Source organism: Carex rostrata, chromosome 27 (assembly GCF_964058835.1).
Source record: "Carex rostrata chromosome 27, lpCarRost1.2, whole genome shotgun sequence".
NCBI classification, from domain to species: Eukaryota; Viridiplantae; Streptophyta; class Magnoliopsida; order Poales; family Cyperaceae; genus Carex; species Carex rostrata.
Window position 1 is genome coordinate 6,445,700 of NC_135944.1, and position 17,423 is coordinate 6,463,122.

Below are 17,423 nucleotides of genomic sequence, written 5' to 3' on the forward strand. Positions count from 1 at the left end.
TCAATTCTCAGAAATCAGCCAAGAGATGATATCATTAATACCAGTAATGAAAAGAGAGTAAACAACATGGTAACATAAGCCATATAATTAAGTTAAAACCTTGCTTGACCTTAAAAATAAATTTGTAAATTACATGAACCATATAAAAAAAGATTACATAACTGAGTATACAATACATAGAATCTTGCCTAAGATTAATTCCTTCGACTTAAATTTATAGAATAAGACTGCTACTGTCTTGGTATCAGCATCGACTCGGGTAAAGCCCGTTATACCAAATGATAGCACAATATCATAATTTCCTAAAGAACAGTAGGAAATTCATAAATATAAAAAATCCCAGTAATTTATTGCATGCACAGTTTTAATGTTTCGATCAAAAAACTCAAAAGTCAAAACTCCAAACAAAAATAGTACATTAAGCATCAATAATAGGTCAAATGAAGATAGGCAAGTTTTAGAGATATTGCATGCACAAGTTTAGAGATATTGGAAGCAAACCCAAAATTTAAATAAAGATCATAAAATCCAGTAAAACTTCAATTAGATTAACAACCAGATTCACGGTCAAATGAATCAGCAAATTGAGGTATTGATTGTGAATTGTGAATGAAAGAAAATGTGAAAAGAGATAATATATATAGACAGGTAATTACCTGAAACAAAGTCAGCGAATGAGAGAGAGGTCTGGCCTTCTCCTCTTTCTTCTTGTCTTCTCTTTCTATGCCTTCTCTCTTTCTGTTTTGTTTTTTCTATTAATATTTTAGAAAAAAAAAATAGTTGGATTGTAGAAAGAGATCGAGGAAATCTATAAGATAGAGAGAGAGAAGAGTCAATGTAGGGTTTCTCTTTTACAATTGGTCCGTAAAAAGGCCCAAGAAAGAAAGTAAAGTATCCTTTATTACAATTAAAATTAGACAATCTAACAAAAAAAAGGAAATAATAAGGATAAATCTGGATCAGATACAATCACCTTTTTTTTATTATTTTTGTTTTATTGTATCCAGACACAATACGGACCAGGCCCATTCTGAAGTTCTAAGCAAATATAACAATCATTAATTAGCCAAGATGACATATATACTCTACTAGTCTCCTATCACGGCATGAATCAGGTTTAGATTTCCTAATTACTTAATTAGACAAAATTGATATCAATGATGTTATTGCATATAATATAACACTAAATATAATGAATAATGAAAATTATAACCCGAAGTCTATAAAAATATGTCAACAAAGAAATGATTAGCTAAAAATAGAAAGATGTATATTGTGGCAAAATTAAACTCTCTTGAAAAAAAAAAAGTTTTGGACCTATAGTTTCAATATTTTAAGCCGTAAAACCAATTGGATGTAAATGAGTATTTACACAAAAATTAAATGAGAAAGATGAAATTGTAAGACATATGTCGCCCAAGGTTTTTCATAAAGACCTGAAATTGATTATGAACAAATATGCTCACCTATAGTGATGGCAACAATTTCTTGATACTTAGTTAGGCTGGTAGTACATGAAGGACAAGATTTGCACGTAATGGATGTTGTTTCAGTCTATTTATATGGCTCACTTGATAATGATATTTATTTGATAATCTTTGAAGGATTTAATATGCCTGAAGTATGTAATTTAAGTTCTTGAGTACATTATTCAATTAAATTGGATGAATTTTTATATGGATTAAAGCAATATAGACCCACATGGTATAACAGTTTCAGTAAATATTTATTAAAACATATGTATAAAAATAATACAATTTATCCAAGCATTTACATGAAAATATATGGAAATAAGTTTATTATAATTGCATATTATGTTGACGATCTAAATATCATTGGAACTCTAGAAGAGCTTTCAAAAATTGTAAATTGTTTAAAGAAATAATTTGAGATGAAAGATCCTGGAAGGACAAAAACATTTCTTGGAATACAAATTGAACATTTGAAAATGATATGTTTGCCATCAAGAAAATTACGTTGCAAAAGTGTTGAAATGGTTTTATATGGATATATTACATCCATTGAGCACTCTGATGAGAAGCATGTGCAGATGGAAACCGAGACCAAGGTGGAGTCTAAGAAGAAAGTAAAGAAGACCAATGTGTCAGTGCAAGAAATGGTATATGGTGCATTGCCAGTTGAGGAGGCAAAGACAAGAAAGAAGGAGAAAGAAAAGGAGAAGCAATTGAAGAAGATGCTAGAGGGCAAGCTTCTTACTGGGCAACAAAAGGAGCAGAAAAAAATGGAAGCTATGAGACGGCAGTTCCTTGCACAAAGTGCTGAGGGTTTGGGCAGTACAAGTTATTGTATAACTGAGGTTAAAGAGAGGCCGAAATATGAACCCAAGGTGGTTGAAAAGGAGGTCATAGAGGAGGTCATGGAGGCTGATAATGATGTGGAAGAATCCACGGTGGATGATGAATCAGCCGAGTCACAATCTCAGGTAGCTTCTATCGAAGAGGCTAAGGAGCAGATAGAAGAGGTGAAACCGACATGGGAGGATGACAATTGGGATACGAAGATCTGGAATGATGACTCAGAAGAAGAAGATGATGTTGAAGCTTGGAATAAACTATATTGAATCAAGGGGGAGTGTTGAAAGTTGATCCAAAATTAGTTTTTTCTATTTAGAATTCTGTTGTAGTTGTTTTTAGAAGCATGAACGTGTGTAGTGGTATTAGTGGATTTCTAAATATAGCAGTAGTGGGTTCTATAATTAGTCATGTAGGTCAAGTTTGTAATAGCAAGATACATGGGGAATAATTCTATTTTGGGACTGCTTGTAATAGGAGGATAGGTAGTGGGGTACTAAATTTAGATGTTCCAGATTTAGTTTTTTTGTTGTGCTATAAATTCAGCATGTTGTAATCGAATTTAATCAAGCAATAGAAGTTAATTTCAGCAGCAAATTTCTTCTCTTTGTTTCAATGTATCCTTCCGAAATTTCCAACAACATCAGACATAAAGAGGGGGAAAAAAACACTGAAATCAAAAGAAGCAAGCTATATTAACTAGTTGCGGCACTTAAATTCGCACCATCGGAATCTAAAGTATATACATAAAGTTGTGCCAAAATCACAACCCAACAACAGCTCAAAGGGAAAACAAATACAGAGAAATGAACTAACCATGATGGTTTGAAGAGAAGAAGCTCTGCAAGAACAAACCTAGAGTTCTACAAAATCCTAAACATAAATGCACAGGTTGGTTTAAAAATCAGATAAATTAAAAGATCACATGCACATCAAAAGAAATAAGTGAAATTTAACAGTCCCAGTACTTTAATTTTAACTAAAGTATACATCAAAATAGTAAGAATAATTATAACAAACCCCCCACTTCCATCCCCCCATTTTCCCCGCACTCTCTCTCTTCTTTAACTGCCATATATCCCCCCACTAATTTCCCTAAAAGTTTCCTTTTATCCCCCCACTAATTATAAGAACCCCCCACTCCCATCCCCGCATTAATTATGCATTCCTCTAATAACAATTCCCGCGTTAATTATTGCTTTAAAAACAATCTGTGCATTAATTATACTGTTATCTAATAACAATCACTGTTAATAAATGCTTATCTGTTAATTGATGTTCAAAAAAGTATTTATCATTATTTCTGAAAAGTATTTACCCTTGTAACAGAGAGTATTTATCCATGTAACATAGAGTATTTATCATTATGTCTGAAAGTATTTATCATTGATGTTTTACTGTAAGTTGCAATTATGTCTGAGAAATATTTATCTATGCAATACAAAGTATTTATTCATGTAACATAAAGTATTTATCATTATGCATGAGAGTATTTATCATTGATGTTTTACTGAAAGTTGCAAGTATGCCTGAGAAATATTTATCCATGTAACATAAAGTATTTATCCATATAATGTCAAGTATTTACCTATGTAACATAAAGTATTTATCATTATGTCTCAGAGTATTTATCATTGGGTGAGAGGATTGTTTATTTAATGGTCTCCAGTTGTGCGGGGACGATTCAAAAAAAAAAGAAATTTTGTGCAGGAACAATTAATGGATTGATTTATTCTTTCATAAATAGAGATCATTGCATAGGGTTTAATACCTGATAAATTCAAGTTAAATACTTTGATGCTTCAAGTTAAATACTAACAGTTTTTTAAACGTTCATTAATGATTGAGCGGTCCCCCCATGTTTAATGGTCCCCAGTTGTGCGGGGATGATTCAAAAAAAAAGAAAATTTTGTGCGGGGACAATTAATGGATTGATTTATTATTTCATAAATAGAGATCATTGCATAGGGTTTAATACCTGAAAAATTCAAGGTAAATATTTTAATGCTTCAAGTTAAATACCCGCAGTTTTTTAAACGCTCATTAATGATTGGGCGGTCCCCCCATGTTTTTTTTGGCAGTATCTGCGGAGATAAACCTGCGGGGATTGTTATCACTGTCCAAATAGTAAACCCTAAGCATAGCTAGAATGGGAAAAAACGCAGAATTAAAACTCGCCCTGTAGAAAAACAGAAGAGTATTTCGCTTAGATTTTGGTACTGGATTTGAATATCTCTGCTTAAACTTGACAAATTATGTATGCTTCACTGAGTTCTGGTCCTGGCCCATAGAAAGGCCCAAAAGAGAAATAAACTATTTCTACAAATAAAATATGAGTAAGGTTAAAGCCCGGTTGAATTTGTGTCCCGTTCATGGTCTATATTTTTGTTTCTTATACAAAATTAATAATATGTTCAAATAAAAGTAAATTTTAGATTAAAGAAAGATAAAATGAGAAAGGTTGTTTGTTTTTAGTAGAGAAATAAGTAATTTTCAAGTTTTATGATTGAAAATTGAATATTCAGAAATAATAATGGGTATGACAACAATTATCTCTTACATGTGTTAAAGCTTTTATTTGAACCAAGATAACTGTACTTTTTGGAAAATAGATTGCTTGATATCAAATTTGCTATGCCTATGGGGTAATTCTATGAGAGTTATTAATTTTTTTTATTTGCTTATTTTTATTTTACTTTTTTCTAATTTTTTTTTATTTTTTTTATATATTTATATCATGCATAAGAGCCGTGTCTTAATCAAAGAAATGGGCTGAAATAAGAGGTAGGCAAGGCTGAAATTGAGCCCATTTAATCAGTGTTTCAGGCCTAAGAAAGTTATATATGATATATCCACAGATAATATTTGATATTCTCAGGCCCAAATCTTTCTAGACATGAAAACATCCAAGTAAAACCCAATATCCCCATTTCCATAAAATTAGATAAACAATTATATCCATTCATTTGAGTAAGTCAACAGGAGAGTAAACAAATTAAGTCAACAAGAGAAAGAGAAATGATTCCAGTGTAAAAGAAGTACAAAAGGAAATACAGAACAAAGCAAAACAAACCCAATTTAATTCTTATAAAATTTACATATAAATTTACCAAATAGATAGTATCCAACTATCCAATCCTCTAATAACATAAAAGCATGCCTGATACATTTCATGTTTAATTTAGAACACAGTCTCAGGATACATGCCACAACAGTACAACACCATATCATCAATAAAACACAGATATGGTCCTTAATTATAACAACTAAAAATAAGTACCTCCTCTCTTATTCCTTCATTCCTTATTTTGAAACACAAAGTAACAGATTCTGATTCTCGCCACTGTATAATTAGGGCGCTTGTTACCCGGTAACAACCCGACATTAACAAATTTAACGACAGTTTTACACACATAACAAATTACAAACAGATAGATGAAACTAAAAGACGGATCGCTTGCAAGGGGCTCGCCCGACGGCACGCATGAAATGTGCCATGTCAAGTATCTTAGAGATCTTTGTTCCTCGCTTCGCCTCGGCTGAAGCCCTCTTTTCCTCCCCCTTACGGTGTGCTCTCGCCACCTCATTTTGAGTCTCCTCCATCGCTCTCGCCCGCTCCTTTTCCAGTTTCCTCTGTTATCAGAACAAATAATTAATGTTCATTTTAATAAAAACTTGTTATTAGCCATGAATAGTAAGTAGTATCTTTTAATTCACCCCTAATTCATTTGACAAACATTGCATAATTTGTACTGTTTTCTACTTTGTAAAAAATTCTTTATACAAACAAACTCTTAATACAAAAAAATTATGTGACAGAACAGATTGCAACCCTAGCGAGTTCATCCCTAATTCATTTCACTATATCAATTAAAAATAATGTCAACAAAAATAATTAAGAATGTTGTTCTTGTGACAATACCTCGATCTTCTTGAGCCGGGCAGTGGCTTTCTCAACCTGAGCATTCTCCCATCCATTGATGATGACCTCCTCACGCTTGAACCGGTTATTGATCTTCGCTACCTCGGCCGTTTGCCATGCCGTTATCTTCACCTCTGTTTCCTCCCTTCTCACCTGTCCCACAGATACCTCCTCCCCTGCACCGGGTGCATCACCTGCCACTTCCCCTGATGTATTTGTATTTTCCGGAGAGGGGATCGGGTTCGATTCTGGCACTAGAGCAAGAGGGTTTGTATCTTCAAACCCGTCATCATCTCCAGTAATCCTTCCATGCTCCATATCATCATGTGCACCATTTCCATTGTTTTCTCCTCTCTGTTATTATCAATGATCATTATATATTATTACATATCTATATAGAAAAAAAAAACCAATATATATATAACAAAAATTAATACTAAACCAGAATCATGGCTAGTTCTCTGTTGACTGTCATCAATTGCTCGGCAAGAACAGCTGGATCAACTCCACTCCCGAAGGAAACGGTTGATGTGTGACGGCTTCTGGGGGTGGGTGGCCAATTGGATCGCCAGCTTGGAGGAGGAGTTATCAAGTGAATGTCTCGGAATCCTTCTGCGCTCCCTGCTCTGTTTTGAGCTCTCTCGTCACTCAACATGTCAAGTTAAGAAGAGCTTGGTTGCTCTGTTTTGGGCAAGAAATAGCAAGGGGTTTTGGTCTTTTTATATAGTGCAAGTGGAAGAAGAGCTAGAGTTGTAACTTTATACAAGTAAAGATAATAACAGAGCTAGTTTCACTTCATGTAGCATATCATCTAGGGGTGCAAACAGATCGGACATTATCTGTTCGTATTTGAATTCATATTTAAATTTTCAGATATGAATAGTTTAACAATACAATACAAATACAAATACGAATAATTATTTGTATATTTATTTTTTTCACTGATTGTTCGGATACAATCGTATATATTTAAAAAGAAATATTTTTTGTTGGTATTTTTAATTAAAAATATGATTATATTAATGATTATTATTTTTGTGTTTCCGATGTATATATTTTTATGCTAACATAACAAGTTTAGGGCCTATTTGGCGGAGTACTGTTCATGTGAAAAAAATAAAATAAAAAATTTCTCACGTGAACAGTAACAAGCAATTCAAAGAGCAGGCCAACACATTCCTATTCCTATTCCATCAGCTCCGCCGAACAGGCCCTTAACATGAAATAATAAATTATGTTCGCTATAACGATTAAATATTGAAATTATATCCATATTTTATATTAGTTTATTTTATTATAATATTTCAAGTTGTTCGAATTATATTTGTATTCATATATATCTAATATCTAATATGTATTCGTATCTATTTAATATCTTATCCGTATTCATATCTGTTTAATATCTATCCGTATCAATATTTATACCCGTTTAAAATCTATTTTGTATTCATGTCTCAAAAATAAAAACAGATATAAATATGATCAATATCCTATTTGTTATTTATTTAACATCTAGTATCAACTATAACTTTTTCATTTTGATTTTGTTAATTGTGCTGTGTGAAGCTAAATTTGCTCTGTCAATATCTTACCCCTTTTTTTTATAGATACAGTAGTGGGTTGAATGGTTCAACCGTTTTAGACATGTGAGAGAAAGGAAAGTGCTAGGAAACAGAGATGGGGCCTATTTTTGGGATATTAAGTCTTACCTAAACATGAAGAGGCAAAAAGAAAAAGAGAAAAGGTTCTTGTCCACTGGCATTTGTCCACCATTTGTCCACAGCCTCCTTATCCAACTTCCGTTTTAACTGTCGGTCTCCACCTTCCGACTTCGTCTTGCTATTTAAACAGATCGACGGCAGCCCCGTCAATTCCCTCTCAAAACAACGGGTCAAGCAAATAACCCGAACAACCAAATCGCTTTCATCTTCTCTTCTAATTACCTCTCTCTCTCTCTTATCTAATATATCTATGTATCTCCTGCATATATAAATTCAACCGTCGAAGTTCTCCGTTGCTAACACTCGCGCTTTTCTGCTTCTCTCCGACTAGGGTTCTGACCTCTCCAATGCACTCTACTATGGATTCTATGTGCTGACAGGAATGAAGAAGTCAGCCACCTTTGCTTCGACTAGTGCCTCTGCTTATTCGATCTGCCTCTTCTTATTTCATTTTCTTTTTTAGAATATTGTTTCGATCTCGTTTTTTATACATGATCGCAATAGAACCTTCAATCGTGGAGCGCAATCGAATAGAAGTTTTCGTTGAAGAGCACGGGAAAATTCAAATCTAGTAAGTTATTTCTGTTGAATATGTTGTTTTCGTTGTATGCAGTAACAGATCTAGCATTTCAAATGAAATCTGGAGGAAAGAGATGATAGAGAGGCGATATGGAGTATTGATCTGTTAATTTTACTATATTGCCCCGTTAATTTTACAATATTCATTTTATCATTTTACAGTATTCATCTTGTGGAAATCTGGAGGAAAGAGATGATAGAGAGGCGATATGGAGTATTGATCTGTTAATTTTACAGTATTGCCCCGTTAATTTTACAGTATTCATCTTGTCATTTTACAGTATTTATCTTATGAAAATCTAGAAGAAAGAGACGATAGAGACGCGATATGGAGTATTGATCTGTTAATTTTATAGTATTGCCCCGTTAATTTTACAGTATTCATCTTGTCATTTTATAGTATTCATCTTGTGGAAATCTGGAGAAAAGAGATGATAGAAATGCGATATGGAGTATTGATTTGTTAATTTTACAGTTTTTATCTTGTAATTTTACAGTATTCATATTGTAATTTTACAATATTCATCTTGTGAAAATCTGGAAGAAAAAGATGATAGAAAGGCTTCTTACTCATCCGAACAATATTCAATTGAAAATTCTACTGTATACAAGATTCAATTTTACAGTTCTGTTGATTCAATTGTACAGTATACAAGATTCAATTGTAAATTTTACTATGTAGAAGATTCAATTTTACAGTACACAAGATTCAATTGAAAATTTTACTGTATACAAGATTCAATTTTACAGTATACAAGATTCAATTTTACAGTATACAATATTCAATTTTACATTATACAATATTCAATTTTACAGTATACAAGATTCAACCCAGTGCTAATAACCGCTAATAACTAACTCTAACTGCCAATAACTTCCTATAACTGTATTTTTCGAAAGTACAGTCTGAAAGTACAACCTTTTTGTCCTGTTGTACAAGTTGCAATCTTTTTTTAACTATTTTGGGACCACTTCAAATAGTTGCTGGATGTTGTATGATTAACTAATATATTTTATGTGATATGTTGTATAATTGTATAGCATGTAGAAGTAATTTTACAGTATTCGGACAAGTCAAAGCTGTGGACAAATGGTGGACAAAAGGCTGTGGACAATTAGACGCTTCCAAAGAAAAAAGAAAACCCAAAAGAGGTGATAATCAAAGTAAAACAAAATGGTGCCTCAAGAAGTTTGATCACCGGTACCAAAGAGTAACCCAGCCTAAGAAAATAAAAGAGAAGAAAGAAAACAAAAACCAGCATAAACCAATAGATGTTTAATAGAAATTAAGAACTAGAGAAGAAATTGCTAGTCTGAAAAATTGAAAACATAATGTTTTTTACCTGATGAAGATAAAAGATTGAAGTATCCGTAAATAAAGTTTAAGGTTTGGAATTCGAAGCAATATATATAACTTTCTTCGGATATTGTTGGGTGACTATTTATAGATTACAGTATCTAAAATTGTTGAATTTCAATTTATTTTTCGGAAAATTGAGATACCTTTATGATTGGATCTCTATATGTAGCAAATCAATCAAGAAAATTATATAATATGGTTTTTTTGATTAAAAATAAGAGCAATGTATCCTTGGGGATCAACTATGAAATTATATTACGAAAAATAATAGAAGGCAACTATGAAATTTTATATGGGTACTAATTATATCCCAGATATTCTTGTGGAGTGAAAGGAAAAAGGAAAGTATCTCTTTAAAAAAAAATCTAATAACAACCGTTCAAAAATTATTTCCTTTGTAGATATATATATATATATATATGCGCAAAATAAATAAGAAATCATAAAATGAAGGCAATGATTCTGTCCCCCATCAAAAATCATACCAAATTAACAGTCAAAGTTGTACTAAATTAGAAATTGAATATTCACCTTTTTTTTCCCATTTAATTTGTCTTTATCTCTCCTGTTTTCACTCTCGCTCTTCTCTTGAGTCTTCTCAACTGGTAAAGAAAGATATCGCAGCCATGGCGACTCTTCTTCAAAGGCTCTCCAAATCCTCTTTCCTGGCCAGCATCCCAGCCGCCTTCAGGCAACACTACCACTCCTCCACTTGGGGCCACGGGATTCCTGTCAGCGCCTCCTTCTCCGCTGTTGCCTCCAGAGGTCTGGCTCTCTACTAACTGTAGAACAATACAATTTATGTGTGTGTGTGTGTTTGTGAGTAGAACTAGGGTACGTGTTCTTAAGCTCACCAAGTCTCCTTGTAATCTTAATTCAAAAATCTATCGGATTGGCTTCAACAACATATTCAAACCGTTGAAATCATTCAACTTCACAAGTGACACATTTACATGTCAAATTTATCGAACTAGTTTAGTATAAAATCAAGGGGTCAACAAATTATTTTCAAATGATTTATAATTATTCTAACTAGTTTATTATAAAGTCAAGCGGTCAACAATTTAGACAAGTTGATTTTCATTCCAAAAAGATTTTCAAAGGCCAAAAGGTGCAATTTAAGTGTTTCAATTATTTTAGGTTCAGCTTTAAGAAACAATAATGTGTCATATGCAAATTGAAGGTTCAAATAGCTATAGGGCCAATCGTTGGGAAGTTATCAAGACCAGAAATGATACCTGCCTTTTGAATTGATTGAAGTGATTTTTTAAGCAGTACATCGGCAACAAGGTCAAAAAGAAGGAGAGAGGGGATCTCCTTTCCTTAAACCTCTACGACATTTAAAATACGGACCTAATTCATCATTAAATTTAATACAAGTTTGAGCACCATCAAGAATATTCTTAATCCATGTTTGAAAGATAGTACTAAATCCCCTAGCTTGTAAGGTTTCAAGTAAAAAATCTCAATTCACCATATCAAAAGCTTTCTCGAAATCTAATTTAAATATAACCCCTTTTTTATTTTCTTACAATGTACATGGTGTAAGACCTCTTGGGCACATGCTATGTTATCAGTAATCAACCTACCTTTCAAAAATGTTGTTTGAAAATCATCAATTAAACAAGGAAGAACCCTGCTGGCTAATCTTTCAAGTCGACTATGGAAAGCCAAGCTGGTACAAGAAGCCGCAATGGAAATGGTCGAGAAAGAGTGTGCCAAATGTAGAGTTGCAATTGTAGAAGCTTACAAGAATATGATTAAAGGTGAGGATAAAGAATGGATCGTTGTTTAGAGCAAGACCACGGAAGTAGTTATTCCCGAAGATATGAATATTACTGACACAAGTATTAGTGAGGAAACCAACGCCACTAATTAATTTTATTCTCACGTTTTAAGATCGTAATTAAAACGAATTAGTACATTAGCAATAACTATCAACATAATTTTGTACTCATCTTATGTAATAATTATCAATAGATTCAGTGATGTAGTTATTTGGTGTCATCAATAACTACATAATCTCAACCTTTAAATGCAATTAAATTAGTACTGTAATTTAGATTGTTTTCATATAAATTGAAAATAATTTGTAAGAGCTGATTAAGACGGATTTTCTTAATGTCATTAGAACAGAAATTCTAACAAAATTTCATAATCATAATTAAAAAAGTAAAAAAAAAATAAAAAATTCCAACAAAATAGTAAAAATATAATATCAAATTTAGTCTCCCAACAAAATATAATATGGTGATCAAGTAAATAGTTTAGATCGAATGTTTAAACTTTCAAAATTTAAAATATGAGTTTGAAGTAAAACATGTCATTTAATTCATGAAGCACGATAGCCCATCTCTTTTTATTTTACAATAATATTAATATTTTTATATATTATTTATATTATAAAATAACAAATTACTTATGTCCTAATTTTACTCATATATATAATATCAGAACTTGTCACTATATCATATATATCCATGGGGGTATTTGTTTATTATATTAAAGGGCACATTTACCCAATAGCTTGTTAATTAGAATTGAGGTGCTTATCATTAATGAAGTTTCTTTCTTTTTTTCTTTATGTTATTGATAAACTCAAAATTGGCAACATATATAGATGCTTTTTGTTGATTACTTGGTAGTACAATCGAGGACGGTAACCAATTAAAAATAAATCCTACTACTTAATTTGAAAAAAAAAATATATATGTATAACTCTTTGATTGGTTTTGAACAATGCAAATTATAGTAAATATATTGAATTTCTTATTATTACAAAAAAATAATAATTAATAATTAAATTATAAAATATTACAAAATTGTATCATAACTTGTTTAAAACAATGGCAGTAACGGAATCGACTTTGGTTTTGGCATTCGTAATTTTTTCTTAAGTAGTGACGGATATTAATGGCGAAGTAGATCTGGTCACTAATGGTAAGTACAGCAGAAAATGATATTGGATTCATATTTCTTGTTAGTAAAAAGTAAAAAGTAACGTAATTACATATGCTCCAATTTTAGATGTTATATTCTTAATTATTTAGAAATTAGAATAAATAAAATTAATTTATTTGATTTCCTCTGATATGTTCAATAAGAAATATTAGAAATATTTTCTAAAATAAGTAATATATTTTTCTATCCTTCTCTAGTAATTCTCTTTCTTCGTCATAATCAATAATCTCAATTGTCTGACAGATAAGCAAATAAAATAGTTTAGAATTAAGTAATGGTTTAATTCAAAAGAACAACGAATGGATGAATGTCTGATGAAAAATGTAATTTGTTTCACACCAACTGTATTCTCTGTACACACAACATCATGAAGAAAATATGTCAATTTTTATCATTAAATTTTATATTCGAATAAAAATGAATCGAAGAATATACTAATGCGCGCGTGTTGTTGAACACAATGGTGCTATTATATATAATGCCTCCTAATTAAATTTGTCCAAGAATATAGTTATCAGGGCCTCTCTTGACTCAAGCATTGCCTCTGGTATTATTTTATATATTTTATTTTATTTTACTATTTACATCTCGTGGATTTGGGAATATTTAGAGATGCGTTCAGGTCAAGCATGATAGATGTGTACATATATATGACCATATGGGTACTTCTAATTTATTCTATTGAAGGGCACATGTTATTGGCAGGTTGTTAATTTTGTTGCCATGCTTGACCTAGAACAAGATGGATGCTCTTCACTTAGTAATTAAATTAACTTTCAATGTGACAACAGAAAAAAATATATACGGTGCCCCAACATTCATCATATCGCATGGCCCCCGGACTCACTGACAAATGGGTCCTAAATAAGCAGAAGTCACTGTGGGAAATTCATGGGGCAATGCCAGAGGCACTGTACGCTTTCTACTGCTAGTTATGTGTCCACGCGTTGCAGTGGGGATTAATAGTATTACATTTTTATAATTTTTCAATGTATGAAAATTAATTAAAATGATATGTTGCCTGTTATGAGTTGTTCACGTATTCTTTATAAAAACTAATATCATTTCTTCTTTTTAGTTTCTTAGCTCTGAAACTTTTTCATCTAAATTACAAAAGTCAATCAAAAACAGGAAATTATTTGAAAATAAAACAAAGAGTATTATTGGGCCCCTTATTAAGATACTGACCGATTTAACCAAATCTCATTTAATTAAATACCACGCGGGACCCACAACCTTAAGTGGATCTCGACATTGAAATATTCGGCGTCTGGCCCGGTCGCAGAAAAAACATTCTGCTGTAGTGTTATATCAACCCTTCATGCTTTAGTGAGGTACAATTTGATTTTATATTAACACTTTAATTCCTCGTAAATTTCACATCACTTATAATTCCCAAAATCAATAAGAAAAGAAATTAATTTAACTACTAATTATGGGTGTTAGCATGAAAAACTTGCATCCTCTACAATAATTTAATTTGTACACAGAGCCTGGCCGGTATTATTGTAGAGGATGGGCCTGACTTTACGGTTTGTGATTAAATCTCATCACTTCGGGATTTGGCCTAGCATAGGGGGGGCAGTATTATTGGGCTTTGAGATTCGTGGCAAGTTAAAAAGAACAGTCCAGATCCATTAATTGTAAATGATTCTCTTGTGCAGTATTGGAGAGGATGTGAATTCCTGGCTGTTCATCTTTCATGGCTCTGTCTTAGTTAATCACCATATGAAGTCAACTTAGTCACAGAGTTGTTATCCTGCCTAACCATAATATATTGATTAATTGTGTCATATATGAATATATCCACAGATAATATTTGATATTCTCAGGCCCAAATCTTTCTAGACATGAAAACATCCAAGTAAAACCCAATATCCCCATTTCCATAAAATTAGATAAACAATTATATCCATTCATTTGAGTAAGTCAACAGGAGAGTAAACAAATTAAGTCAACAAGAGAAAGAGAAATGATTCCAGTGTAAAAGAAGTACAAAAGGAAATACAGAACACACACAAAACAAACCCAATTTAATTCTTATAAAATTTACATATAAATTTACCAAATAGATAGTATCCAACTATCCAATCCTCTAATAACATAAAAGCATGCCTGATACATTTCATGTTTAATTTAGAACACAGTCTCAGGATACATGCCACAACAGTACAACACCATATCATCAATAAAACACAGATATGGTCCTTAATTATAACAACTAAAAATAAGTACCTCCTCTCTTATTCCTTCATTCCTTATTTTGAAACACAAAGTAACAGATTCTGATTCTCGCCACTGTATAATTAGGGCGCTTGTTACCCGGTAACAACCCGACATTAACAAATTTAACGACAGTTTTACACACATAACAAATTACAAACAGATAGATGAAACTAAAAGACGGATCGCTTGCAAGGGGCTCGCCCGACGGCACGCATGAAATGTGCCATGTCAAGTATCTTAGAGATCTTTGTTCCTCGCTTCGCCTCGGCTGAAGCCCTCTTTTCCTCCCCCTTACGGTGTGCTCTCGCCACCTCATTTTGAGTCTCCTCCATCGCTCTCGCCCGCTCCTTTTCCAGTTTCCTCTGTTATCAGAACAAATAATTAATGTTCATTTTAATAAAAACTTGTTATTAGCCATGAATAGTAAGTAGTATCTTTTAATTCACCCCTAATTCATTTGACAAACATTGCATAATTTGTACTGTTTTCTACTTTGTAAAAAATTCTTTATACAAACAAACTCTTAATACAAAAAAATTATGTGACAGAACAGATTGCAACCCTAGCGAGTTCATCCCTAATTCATTTCACTATATCAATTAAAAATAATGTCAACAAAAATAATTAAGAATGTTGTTCTTGTGACAATACCTCGATCTTCTTGAGCCGGGCAGTGGCTTTCTCAACCTGAGCATTCTCCCATCCATTGATGATGACCTCCTCACGCTTGAACCGGTTATTGATCTTCGCTACCTCGGCCGTTTGCCATGCCGTTATCTTCACCTCTGTTTCCTCCCTTCTCACCTGTCCCACAGATACCTCCTCCCCTGCACCGGGTGCATCACCTGCCACTTCCCCTGATGTATTTGTATTTTCCGGAGAGGGGATCGGGTTCGATTCTGGCACTAGAGCAAGAGGGTTTGTATCTTCAAACCCGTCATCATCTCCAGTAATCCTTCCATGCTCCATATCATCATGTGCACCATTTCCATTGTTTTCTCCTCTCTGTTATTATCAATGATCATTATATATTATTACATATCTATATAGAAAAAAAAAACCAATATATATATAACAAAAATTAATACTAAACCAGAATCATGGCTAGTTCTCTGTTGACTGTCATCAATTGCTCGGCAAGAACAGCTGGATCAACTCCACTCCCGAAGGAAACGGTTGATGTGTGACGGCTTCTGGGGGTGGGTGGCCAATTGGATCGCCAGCTTGGAGGAGGAGTTATCAAGTGAATGTCTCGGAATCCTTCTGCGCTCCCTGCTCTGTTTTGAGCTCTCTCGTCACTCAACATGTCAAGTTAAGAAGAGCTTGGTTGCTCTGTTTTGGGCAAGAAATAGCAAGGGGTTTTGGTCTTTTTATATAGTGCAAGTGGAAGAAGAGCTAGAGTTGTAACTTTATACAAGTAAAGATAATAACAGAGCTAGTTTCACTTCATGTAGCATATCATCTAGGGGTGCAAACAGATCGGACATTATCTGTTCGTATTTGAATTCATATTTAAATTTTCAGATATGAATAGTTTAACAATACAATACAAATACAAATACGAATAATTATTTGTATATTTATTTTTTTCACTGATTGTTCGGATACAATCGTATATATTTAAAAAGAAATATTTTTTGTTGGTATTTTTAATTAAAAATATGATTATATTAATGATTATTATTTTTGTGTTTCCGATGTATATATTTTTATGCTAACATAACAAGTTTAGGGCCTATTTGGCGGAGTACTGTTCATGTGAAAAAAATAAAATAAAAAATTTCTCACGTGAACAGTAACAAGCAATTCAAAGAGCAGGCCAACACATTCCTATTCCTATTCCATCAGCTCCGCCGAACAGGCCCTTAACATGAAATAATAAATTATGTTCGCTATAACGATTAAATATTGAAATTATATCCATATTTTATATTAGTTTATTTTATTATAATATTTCAAGTTGTTCGAATTATATTTGTATTCATATATATCTAATATCTAATATGTATTCGTATCTATTTAATATCTTATCCGTATTCATATCTGTTTAATATCTATCCGTATCAATATTTATACCCGTTTAAAATCTATTTTGTATTCATGTCTCAAAAATAAAAACAGATATAAATATGATCAATATCCTATTTGTTATTTATTTAACATCTAGTATCAACTATAACTTTTTCATTTTGATTTTGTTAATTGTGCTGTGTGAAGCTAAATTTGCTCTGTCAATATCTTACCCCTTTTTTTTATAGATACAGTAGTGGGTTGAATGGTTCAACCGTTTTAGACATGTGAGAGAAAGGAAAGTGCTAGGAAACAGAGATGGGGCCTATTTT

General features: G+C 32.4%; 3 protein-coding genes across 3 annotated transcripts; 1 reads left to right on the plus strand and 2 right to left on the minus strand.

Annotated features, from left to right (window-relative positions):
• The first annotated feature begins 2,035 nt into the window (after positions 1–2,035).
• On the plus strand, positions 2,036–2,637 carry LOC144545227 (uncharacterized). The gene is made up of 2 exons (XM_078293814.1): positions 2,036–2,475; positions 2,542–2,637. The coding sequence occupies exons 1-2, from the start codon at positions 2,051–2,053 to the stop codon at positions 2,579–2,581; spliced, it is 465 nt and encodes a 154-aa protein (XP_078149940.1). The 5' UTR covers positions 2,036–2,050; the 3' UTR covers positions 2,582–2,637.
• A 2,726-nt stretch (positions 2,638–5,363) lies between these two features.
• Positions 5,364–6,959, minus strand: LOC144545292 (remorin 4.1-like). Its single transcript, XM_078293879.1, has 3 exons — positions 6,677–6,959; positions 6,235–6,588; positions 5,364–5,945 (listed from the first exon to the last, which is right to left on the minus strand). The coding sequence occupies exons 1-3, from the start codon at positions 6,887–6,889 to the stop codon at positions 5,754–5,756; spliced, it is 759 nt and encodes a 252-aa protein (XP_078150005.1). The 5' UTR covers positions 6,890–6,959; the 3' UTR covers positions 5,364–5,753.
• A 7,917-nt stretch (positions 6,960–14,876) lies between these two features.
• On the minus strand, positions 14,877–16,457 carry LOC144545064 (remorin 4.1-like). Its single transcript, XM_078293617.1, has 3 exons — positions 16,175–16,457; positions 15,733–16,086; positions 14,877–15,443 (listed from the first exon to the last, which is right to left on the minus strand). The coding sequence occupies exons 1-3, from the start codon at positions 16,385–16,387 to the stop codon at positions 15,252–15,254; spliced, it is 759 nt and encodes a 252-aa protein (XP_078149743.1). The 5' UTR covers positions 16,388–16,457; the 3' UTR covers positions 14,877–15,251.
• Positions 16,458–17,423: the final 966 nt, after the last annotated feature.